General features: G+C 40.2%; 1 protein-coding gene across 2 annotated transcripts in view; it reads right to left on the bottom strand.

The window, feature by feature from the left end:
* Positions 1 to 12,117, bottom strand: part of Hormad2 (HORMA domain containing 2) — an 89,591-nt gene that overhangs the window by 50,955 nt on the left and 26,519 nt on the right. For both annotated transcript variants that reach the window (XM_021211013.1, XM_021211012.1), the window contains 3 exons: positions 9,724 to 9,791; positions 6,303 to 6,454; positions 5,884 to 6,137 (listed from right to left, as the gene is read on the bottom strand). In XM_021211013.1, the coding sequence (XP_021066672.1) occupies positions 5,884 to 6,137; positions 6,303 to 6,454; positions 9,724 to 9,791 (474 nt within the window). The remainder of the gene's footprint in view (positions 1 to 5,883; positions 6,138 to 6,302; positions 6,455 to 9,723; positions 9,792 to 12,117) is intronic.

Genomic DNA, 12,117 nt, shown 5'->3' with positions numbered 1-12,117 from the left:
AAAAGCCAAGAAAATAATTTCATATTACCAAATACCATTCAACTGTATATTGTACACTTTGTTGTAAATAATGGTGAACAACTGTCAAAAAATTGTTTTATATTCCTCTTAAAAAAGAACTGTTCATAAAACATCTCTATAAAATAGTGAAAAGGAAATTTATGAAGTTTAAATATTTACTATACATTTGTTTTGGCAGATTACTTCTATACAGAATGTATCTGTAGAATTCCTACACATCAGTAAGTCAGACAACTGTGCTGACTTTCACTATTCAGAAGGGAAACAAAAATGAAAACCACAACAACACATCACTGCTACCTACTAGAATGCTTATCCCTAACAAGATGAAATATGCTCAGCATACAAAATATACCTGATAAAAATGATAGAAATCGCCAAAGTGGATGAAGGTGCAAAGCAGCTGCAGCTGAGTGAAGGAACACACTAGGCAAAAGCGCCTGGGACACTGTACCTATCAGGGCTAACTGCACACACGCCCCCTGACTCAGCAGTCCACTCCTACCGACCTGATTCCACCATCAATGTGTATCTGATTGAGCACCACGCTCCATAAGTCTTAGCAGTACTAGTCCTAGTGACCCCAAGTTAGAGCATATCCACATGGATACCAGCAACAGCATGAACAAATAACTACATGCTAACAGAAGGCAGGATGCCAATGTTCTTGCTAACTGGAGTAAAAACTGAGAGGTTAAAACTATGTTTCTAAGCAGCTGGTAGTCTCCCACCTCTTGACCTGATTGATGTTTTTGTCAGACTATTCAGCAGGGCCAAGATGTTTTGAGACAAGCAAGAACCCAGAGAGAACAACTTAAGGAGACTCTCACTCTTGCTGATTGAGAGCAACCATTCTCCCTGGGATTCTTGCTTGCCTGACCCATATCCCAGCCCTACTGTTCAGTTTGTGTGTATATAATGGAGCTGTATATATCACTAAGTTATATATTTGTCTGCATGCATATAATAATTAGACATAAAACTGTTAAGGGGTCTGATCTACCTCATACCATAAATAACACACACACACACACACAAAGATTATTTCATTTATGGTATGAGGTAGATAGTATATATGTATATATTTTTTAACAAAAGACCTCATTTTTATTGAATATTTCTTAGTTTGAATATGTGTACCTCAACAGAACAGTTGTCACTTCCATTGTGTTCAGAGCAAGGGAACTTTCATCAGGCAAAGGCTACATATTTGAGGAAGCAATTGGTATTCTAATGGAGTCCTTGAATAACTGATGGTACAGAATTCAACCCGGAGTTGTGCCAGCAAGGATCTGTAACTCTGATAGTCTTGAGTTTTAAATAGGGTTTGCAAGAGAAATTCTTCTATGTGGTGGACTTCAACGCATCTCTCTGTTCTTAGCTGGCATGTCATACAATCATTGCTTTCTGAGGCAACTTCAGCTGGTTCCATGTGTACTGTGTACCAGGCTGAACTCACATTCTTGGAATTCCCCAGCTCTGCAGGTGGTGAACAAGGGGCAGTCCTAGATAACAGGTTCTCAGCTTCAGGCATCCTAGACACCACAGGACAAGGGGAAGAACTGAGAACAGAATGCCCCCCCCCTGGGGGGGGGTGGCTCAGTCAGCCCAGGGGCCAAAGGGAGGAGAGGGCTGGGAGAGAGGGAGGTGCTGTGTGGTTCCCATGCTGGCTAGAGTACTTGGTCCAGTCCATGACTGGAACATAGGAAGGCCTTTCGGTGGGAGGTTAGATGTGGCTCATTAGGAGAAAGCCTATCCCATCATTCAAGCATGGTGGGCCTTAATGAGCAGAGAGACAGTCTATGGTTTTAGAGCTTTATTGTAGAAAGGCAGGGGAAAGAGGGAGAGAGGCCGGCCATAGCCATGTGGAGAGAGTTGGGAAGAGAGAGGGAGAAGGAGGGCTAGAGAGTAAGAAAGGTGAGAGTTTAAAGCATATATATGTATATTTAAGTAGATAATTTCTTTTTTTTCTTTCTTTTTTTTTTTTTTTTTTTTTTTTTTGTGATTTTTCGAGACAGGGTTCCTCTGTATAGCCCTGGCTGTCCTGGAACTCACTTTGTAGACCAGGCTGGCCTCGAACTCAGAAATCCGCCTGCCTCTGCCTCCCGAGTGCTGGGATTAAAGGCGTGCGCCACCACACCCGGCTTAAGTAGATAATTTCTTAAGAATGTCAGAATAAAAGATTAGACTACATTAAATGAACAGCCTTTCTTTACCAAAAGACCACTTAAAGAAGATAAGCCACAAAAATAGACAAATTACTGTAACATAAATAAATAAAAAAGAATGATTATCAGAATATTTTTCTTTTAATTTTGTACATTGTGCATATATGTCTGTCTGTCTGCTGTACACACAGTGCAGGTGCCCTCAGAGGCTGGACAATAGGTCCCTCTGAAGCTGGAGTTACAGGCAGTCGTGAGCCCCCTGACACGGGTGCTAGGGACTGATTCAGGGACTCTGGAAGAGCAGCATACATTGTTACCACTGAGCTATTTCTCTTGCCCCAGAATATCTCCACATGAATAAAGAAAGATAACTCAATGCACCAGAAAAACAGAATGACTATTAAAAAATGCTCAAGTATCAACAATAAGAAATATGCTAAAATTATGAGGTGTTAGCATATCAAGCAGACTACTGAAAAGATAAACTCTGGCAATAGTAAGTATTTACAAGAATAGGAGATCTGTCTTCCACTGTTGGTATAATAAATATGGGTACAGTACTTTGGAAAACTATTTTGTCCTTTCTAACAAAGTTGAAAATGTGTAAATCTGTGGGGGTTTGAATAAGGGCCCATAGGCTCATATATTTGAATGCTTAGTCATCAGGAACTAGCACTATTTGAGAAGAAGAATTAGATCAATTAGGAGGTGTGGCTTTGTTGGAGTAGGTGTGGCCTTCTTGGAGGAAGCTGGAGTGGGCTTTGAGGTTTTAAAACCCCATGCCAAGTCTACAGTCCTCTCTACTTACAGAGCAGGATAGAGCTCTCAGAGACTGTTCCAGTGCCTGCCTGTATGCCGCCATGTTCCCTGATATGATGATAATGAACTAACCTTCTAAAACTGTAAACAAGCCCTTAATTAAATGTTTGCTTTTATAAGCTGTCTCTTCACAGAGACACATCATAGTGTCTCTTAATAGCAATAGAGCAGTGATTAAGACAAATCTAAAACTAGTATTTTTTTAAAAAACTAGTATTGTCCCTGTAGACACTCATTTGCATGTGTACCAGTAAGTGTGCATATAAATGTGGCACAGACCTTTAATCCCATCTCTCAGGATGTGGAGGTAGAGCTATGTGGCTCGTTATGAGTTCCAGGCCAGCCAGACGACAATATCTAGACAGGAGCGACCTTTCAGTGACATGAGAGACTGAAGCATGTCTCCATAGACCAGGGTTACTTGGAGTCAGAAACCTGAGATTAGTTTGGGCAACACAGATTCTGACTCAAAGAAAAATAAGGGCCAATCTGAGTGCACACAGAATTAATTCCAGTACAGAAGAAGGGCAAAGCAGGCAGATGAGTTCTAGCCCAGCCTTGTCTATAGAACAAGTTCCAGGCCAGTCAGAGCTACAGAGTGAAACTGTCTCAACAACAACAACAACAACAACAACAACAACAACAAAACCCAGAACAAACAAAAACGAGTAGAATCGAGCAGTGGAAAGGAAAAATACACAATAATGAAATCACATTCTTGACAGTCCAGCAAAAGACAGAAATGACAGAGTCCATCTATATATTTACTCAAACTAATATTCTCCAAGATGGTAAAATTACAAGGAAGGGCTGTCAGAGCTATAAAGAGAACTCTTTTCAAAAATGTTTTAAAGTAATAAAGATGAAAGTTCCCTGTATCTGTGTGTCAGAATGTGTGTGTGAGTACTTTCTAGGAAGAAAACACTAGGCTAGTTTAGTGGGGATGTCAGTGGTACTTATGCCACTGAATCCTCTCAGCAAGTCCAGACCCCTGCCACTCCTCTTTCCCTGGCAGGCTGCTCTGCTTACATGTATTTGGCAAGAGAGAAGGACAATCTGCTTTTTTTTTTCTTTTTGGTTTTCTGGTCTCCGATAGCCCAGGTTGACCTCAAATGTATTATCTAACAGAGGCTGCTCATGGACTTCTGTTATCCCCACAGTTGCTCCTAAGGTTGGAGACACGTACAACCATGCCTGCCTTTTTAATTATATATATAGTCTTGATAGAAAGTATTTACACTTACACACACACACACACACACACACACACACACACACACACGAGTGTGGGTGCCCATGGAGTCTAGAGGTGACAGATCCACCTAGAAGATGAAGTTATAGGTAGTTGTGAAATATCAGACAAAGGTGCTGGGAATGAAACTTGGGTCCTTTGCAAGAGGGTATGAGCTCTTAACCACTGAGCCACTTCTCCAGTCCCTTTAAATTTTTTTCTTCTTTCTTTACTTCTTTTTTTTTCTTTAAAGGCAGGTTTTTTTCTATGTATCCTTGACTTTCATGGAACTCACTCTGTAGACCAGGCTGACTTTGAACTCACAGAGATCTCCCTGCTTCTGCCTCGAAAGTACTGGAATTAATAGCATGCTCTATTACATCTGTTAAGTTTTTTTTCTTCATAATAAAAATAAAAAATAGTCTCATTATTCTCTTATCCACTATTATTGTTGTTATTATGTTTAGCTTTGCCATGCTAGCTTTGTCTGCTTTGACATGGAATCCAATGAAAAATAATGCACTAGAATCTAGTTATTTTCATGCCGGACACTATGAAAAAGCTTTAAAAAACAAAAAGACAAAAAACCTGTTGTTTGGTTACATTTGTTGTATTAACTGAATTAAGGCTAGGATCTCCCTTTCAATATACTAAACACAATGCTGAGTTAAAGATTGAGAAGGTACTTTTAGAAGCTGCCCAGTGTGGTAAGCCATCAAAGTCTTGTTAATGTTATTATTTTTATATGCATGGATGCTTTGCCTGCATGTGTATGCCTGGTTCCCATGGAGGCCAGAGGAGGGCATCAGATCCCCTGGAACTAAAGTTACAGGTGGTTGTAAGCTGCCATGTAGGTGCTTGGAATAGAACCTGGGTCCACTGGAAAAGCAGTCAGTGTTCTCAACTGCTAAGTCAATTCTACAGCTTCTACAGTCATCTTTTAAAAGCAGGATCTTAAAACAACAACAACAAATATCTTTATAGTATCCCTTTCCACTAAACAGCCTGAAAATGTTTTTGTTTCAGAATCCTTCACCTACAATGCTAGCACACAGCAAACATTATTATCCAGACAACTGCTAAATCAGGGTATGGACCTTCCTACTACAAAACAGAGCCTTAGCAAGTCTACAACTAAGGCTTTATAGAAACAAGCAAAGTCAAAGGCTCTAAGCTCTACCTATCACTGAGACTGGCTGCAAGCTCTCAACCCCTCAGCTCTCCCCAGCAATCAAACTGCAATGCTTGTCATGGATGTTGTTATCACTCTTTTTTCTTTCTCTCTGATTCTGGTTAATCCATAAAATGTTCCTCCCTAACCCTCATGTCCAGTTACTACTAATTAAGAGCTAATGTATACTTCTATTGAGTATGAACATACCAGATATTTAGAATATTTTTAAGTAATATAAAAACACTCTGGGAATTTTTCTTATTGCTAGACAATCTCATACAACAGCATAGATTTCCTTCTAGAAGGACATTTTTACTAAAAAGTCCTTGACGTCACAAGCTAGTTTGTTTCAGTTTTCATAGCTGGCATGCTCTACTGGACTCTGTTACTGTGACATGACCTAAATACAAACTGGAAATGTCACCTGTGTTTAAGTGAAGCAATGAAGGGTCACTAAAAGTTGGCCTTACTTGACTGCCGCAGGCCTCCTCTTCCTCGTCACAGTCTAGACCCTGATGAGCTATCTTAGTAGTGCCATCGTCCTGACTGACACTGTTCTCCCCATCAAGCATTCTGGTGGCCTCCGTTGTGACTTTTACTTTCATGCTGTGAAAGCCAGAGGAGACTGAACCCATTCGAAGGCTCACAGGCTCTCCCTCAAACAACAGGAAGTGTGAATTCACCCCTTCTTTAAAACCAGGGGGATGGTAATCATGTGGGGTCACTGCAGAAAGGACAAAAATATTGCAAATTAAGTTTCAATAGAGTAAGTGACATAAATATGTCATATACAGTAAAAAACATCTTTCAGATGCCTATAGATCCTTCTACTTACACACAACATCACTTGAGCACTTAACAAGACATTTGACCAGAGGTCTCTACCTACCTGAGTTATAATAATGGAGTTTCATAGTAAGTATAACATCATTAGGGAGGGGTCCAAGGTTCTGCATCAGTATATACAATTGACGGATTAGGAGGGAGCAGGCTTTCTTAATATCTTCACTGTTTGTCCCACTTTCAAAACTTGTACTGCTGCTATAGTCACAGAAAAAAATAGCACCTTTCAATCACATATAACATTCGCAGTATAATCCAAAACAACACAACTTTTGGCTATGTCATCTAATAAATTAAACATGAGGACATTTGGTAGACAGTTTTTAAGCGGTAACAAGGGAATAATAGTATTTTCTGCAATGTATATGCACAGAATCTCTGAATAGCAGATACTCCTGATGCATTTTAAGTATCATTTTAAAATTTTGACTTTCAAATAGTCACATGTCCTAATAATGAGAACAATGGATTGTAATTAGGTGACCTGGCATCTAATATCAGCTGTTCTTTTAGCCAGCTGAATGACCTCGGTCAAGTCATTTGCACACATTCTAGGTCAGGTAGCCCATTTGTGAGATAAGCTTATCTCTGCAGCTCTCCAAGCATGAAATCAGTCTCTAGCTCTATGCTTATCTACCATCTGATTGTCTCTCAAAGAAATCCCCTCCTTGTTCTGACATAGGTTACTAAAGCATCTATTCTTCTGGCTTTCGTTTTTTTGTCTACACTTGAAGACATTCTCCATGCTGCAGGCAAATTACTATTCCCAATAGGAGGGTCTGTTTATGTCACCTTTGTGCTAAAGTTTTCTATTACATCTGTCACCTTTGAGCCAAACATGAGAAATGGCATATGTGCAACTATTCTTTACCCCCACCCACCCCCACCCACCCCCTCAGCAGTCACCCAGTTTGTTTCAACCACACACACCTGCAGCTGTATTGTACTTTGTTTCTTATCCTAATGCTCCACGTGCATCTGCAGCCATCTTGTACTTTCTGTCTCCCATCCTGATGCTCTCACAGCACCTAGATAGCTCATGTGCCAGCTCCTCAAGAAGTCTCTATATTCTGCACCTCCCCCCCAAAGAATTATCTGTCCCCATATAGACTATGAATGGCTAAATCTTTCATCTCCATAGTACTAGTTTTGGTATTCACCTACTCAATAAATATTTGCTGAATTAATAAATGAATGAAAGAGTTGGGCTAATTATCTTCTAATTCAAATTTTCTTGTTTCTGTACAAAGTTTTCTTCCCAATTGGTCTCACATTTGAGTGTCTTCAAGGACACACTACAGTGACAATATATTTGCAGTACCTTGAACATATTGGCACTTAGCATTGCAAAATAATCCCAAGTTCTTAAACTGTTAGGTCTCTCCATGATTTTTGGAGGCAGTGAGAGATCACAAAGTAAACAAACATATATTAACTGGATATTTTACCTTTTCTATCAATTTCCAACAACTTTTTAATCAGACTTTTAATCAGAATGAAGGAGTATAGATATGTAACCCATAAAGCCTCAAGAAACATCAGATCATATTAAGGGCCCTCATTTAAGTAATATTTCTAGAAATTTATACTACATATCATCTTCTCACCTTTGGAGTATCTAAAAATTTTGCCCATTTGCTTTACTGCTTACGTTTTAGCATATGTATCTCTAAAACAAACAAAAAGATTAATCTGGTTGTCCAGAATACATATATTGGAGTTTTGGAGAGTTAGGATAACTGTTTATGGGGGGGGGGCAGTGGGAAGCATGAAATATGTCATATACAGCTGGGTTCGGTAGAGCACAACCTTGCCTATATGTTAAGCTCAAAGTCAGTCTGAGCCACATGAGATGCTGCGGTTATAGACAAAGTACTAAACCGGGCGTGGTGGCTCACGCCTTTAATCCCAGCAATTCGGGAGGCAAAGGCAGGCAGATTTCTGAGTTTGAGGCCAGCCTGGTCTACAAAGTGAGTTCCAGGACAGCCAGGACTACAGAGAGAAACCCTGTCTTGAAAAAAAAAAAAAGACAAAGTACTGCCGGGCAGTGGTAGCGCACTTGGGAGGCAGAGGCAGGCGGATTTCTGAGTTCGAGGCCAGCCTGATCTACAGAGTGAATTCCAGGACAGCCAGAACTATACAGAGAAATAAAACAAAACAAAAGGCAAAGTACTATACAACCTGTAAAACAGTATATAAATACTAATTAATTGTGGCTAGTGTTTTACATATCCTTCCTGGAACTGACTTTTCTTTTTATATCTGAGTACTTTCTGCAAGCCTCACAAATGAGAGTATACTTAAGGAAGAACTCATTGGAAAGAAGGCATATGGCCAATTTCTCTTCAGAATTGTTCCTTTCAGGGTAGCTATCTCCCCTTGAAGACGTTCATTAACAGTCTTTTTAGAGACTCTGTGTCATCAACTTCTATCCTGTCTCATCTGCAGTCCTTGGTTCACTATACCTGCTGGCTGATCTGAAGCCAAAAGCTTCTGAGAGACAATGTTCCCTAGCAAACATCTCCATATGCACTAGGGTTTTCCTTGGTTTTGCATTTTCACCCATTACTATATCTAAAAATATGGATTTTAAGATTTGATGGGGCCAAGTGGTGGTAGTCTACACCTTTAGGCGGGCACTTGAAGACAAAGACAAGCAGATTCTGTGTTTGAGGCCAACCTGGTCTAGAGTGAGTTTCAGGAAGGCCAGGGCTACACAAAGAAACCCTGTCTCAAAAAACAAAACAACAACGAAAGACTTATAGGAAAATACAGTGTATATGAGTTTTCCCATATAATGACACATAGAAAATGGTATGTGTATATGTATGGATAAGCAACTGACAGCATTTGTTCATATAGGCAAATGATCCAGTAATTTCTTTTCCCTCAGGCTCAGTATTCCTCTATTGAAAATGGAATAAATTGACATCTTTGCATGCCAACAGAGCTACTGGATTAATAGCTAGAGACAGTCATATGGGTTCTTTATCTAACATCATGTTGACAGCCTTATTAACATATTTTTAAATTAAATCTTTTGTTCCTTTAAGAATTATTTTTAGTTATCCGTAGGTGTGTATCTGCATGTGGGTAGGTGCATGGGTGCAGGTATCCTCAGAGGTGTGATCCACCTGGAGCTGGAGTTATAGAGTTGTGAGCCACCTGACTTTGGAACTGAACTCGGGTCCTCCGGAAGAGTGCTTTCTAAACACAGTCATCTCTCCAGCCCCTTTATTAATATAATTTTAAGAGCCATGACATCCACCATCGCCTCTACTTTCACTAACCAAATTTATTGACTTCAGACCTTAAAACAATTGTTATAATTTCTATTTGTGATAGTGAGGTTTTATAGGGCTATGAGAAAATTACAAAAAGATGTAAGATTTCCACTGGCCACATAGAAGCTTATATTTACTGCACTCCTATACATTTCTCATGTTCATTAAACAATTAGAGTCTACCTGTCAAAGTCCATAGTGGTTCCCTTTTTTGTGTATTTGAATCTGAATTGGTATATCTCAGTCACTTTCTAGAAAAAACAAAGAGAGCAGAGAAAGAAGTTAATTTTGAAACAAAACCAGGTTTTTACCTCATAAAATGAACATTTTGTTGAATATTTCCTATGTTTCCTCTGTATGTTTGTCTCACAGCATTACTTTATCAAGGAGTAGTGGTTCCAGATATAAAGATAACTTAATCTCTCTCCTCTCAGCTAAAAATAAGTTAGGTAGCAACTGTTTCCATTAGGTATGACCCGCTGAGGAATCATTCATTCATGTAATCAATCTTTTATCAAGTTATCTACTTTAAGCTAAAAACTGGACTCATTGTGGTGAACAAGGCAGAGAAGTTTTTTTTTTCCATAGAATCTACAGAGCTAGCTAGTAATGGAGAAAACAAGGTAATTTCAGATAGAACTGGTGCCATGGACAACATAAAGCAGATAGTATGGCAGAAAGTTCATAGTGGAGAGAAAGAAGGGTGCATTAGACTTAGAAGGGTCAGAAAAGATTTTCCTGAAGATATAGTATCTTTTGACTTGTAGAGCCATCCTCTAGCAGAAAGTCAGGGCATCAAGTGAGGGAGGTGGGTTGCCATCCCACAGTCAAAACTCTCACCCATAACTGTTCCTGTCTGAAAGAACTGCAGGGATGGAAATGGAGAGGAGCCTAAGAAAAAGAAGGTCCAGCAACAGGCCCAAAGTGGGATCCAGCTCAAGGCCTGACACTATTACTGAGGCTATGGAGTGCTCACAAAAAGGGACCTATCATGACTGCCCTTTGAAAGACCCAACAAGCAGCTGAAAGAATCAGATGCAGATATTTGCACCCAATCAATGGACAGAAGCTGCTGACCCCTGTGGTTGAGTTAGGGAAAGGCTAGAAGAAGCTGAAGAGGATGGCAACCCTGTAGGAGAACCAGCAGTCTCAATTAACCTGGCCCCCTGAGATCTCTCAAACACTGGATCACCAACTAGGCAGCATACACCAGCTGATATGAGGCCCCCAACACATACAGCAGAGGACTGCCAGGTCTGGGTTCAATCAGAGAAGATGCACCTAACCCTCAAGAGACTGGAGGCCCCAGGGTGTTTAGAGGTCTGGTGGGGTGGGGACATCCTCGTGAAGACAGGGGACAGGGAGGAGGTATGGGATGTGGAACAGTTGGAGGGTGGACCTGGAGGGGAATAAAATCTGGAATTTTAGATAGATATTTAGATAGATAGATAGTTAGATAGGTAAGATAGATTTTTTTTTAAAAAGGGAGTCAGTTATATGCAGACCTGTGGACAATGCCTCAGATAGGCAGAACAGTAATGCAAAAAGCTCTGGATTGAGAAGGGATGTTTTCTCAGAATCCAAAAAGAAGCCAACTAGCTGGAAATGAGAGATGTTGCTGAGACTATGTTGACAATAGTATGGATTTTGGATTTTATTCTAAATTCATCAAAGTCTACTGAAAGTTTAAACAGATCAGTGGTTGTCAGTTTTTAAAGATCTCTCTGTATACCTTAAGAATACAGACAATGGGCTGGAGAGATGGCTCAGCGGTTAAGAGCACTGACTGCTCTTCCAGAGGTCCTGAGTTCAATTCCAAGCAACCACATGGTGGCTCACAACCATCTGTAATGGGGATCTGATGCCCTCTTCTGATGTGTCTGAAGACAGCAATAGTGTACTCACATACATTAAATAAATAAATCTTAAAAACATATACACACACATACATACATACAAACAAAATTTCAATAAAACGAACAGCAACTACTAAACAAACAAACAAAAAGGAATACTGACAATGTTTTGATTTGAATAAGAATGTCCCTGATAGGCTCAAATATTTGAATGCTTAGTCACCAGGATGGGCGTGGAACTATTTGAAAGGATTAGAAGGATTAGGAGGTACAGCCTTGTTGGAAGAAGTGTATCACCAGGCCCAGTGTCTGTCTGTCTGTCTATCTTCCCCCATCCAATCTTGGCCTACAGATCAGGATGTAGTTATTAACTACTGCTCTAGAGTCTGTTATGTGCTGACATGTTCTTCACCATGATGATAATAGACTAAACCTCTGAAACTATAAGCAAGTCCCAGTTAAATGCTTTTTCTTGTGAGAGTTGTCTTGGTCATGGTGTCTCTTCACAGCAAAAGAAGTGTCTAAGACAGACAGGGAGTATGCAGGCGTGGTGGTGTGTGCCTTTAATCCCTGTATTGGGAAGCAAAGGAAGGCAGATCTCTGTGCAGTGGGGCCAGTCTGCTCCACACATTATGTTCTAGGACAGCCAGAGCTAAGCAGAGAAATCTTTCAAAAAGAAAGAGAGAGGGAGGGAAGAAGGGAGGGGAGGGGAGGGGAAGGG

This window comes from Mus pahari, chromosome 13 (assembly GCF_900095145.1).
Source record: "Mus pahari chromosome 13, PAHARI_EIJ_v1.1, whole genome shotgun sequence".
NCBI lineage: Eukaryota > Metazoa > Chordata > Mammalia > Rodentia > Muridae > Mus > Mus pahari.
The sequence above is the reverse complement of the archived record's forward strand: the minus strand, read 5'-3'. Positions and strand labels throughout refer to the sequence as shown.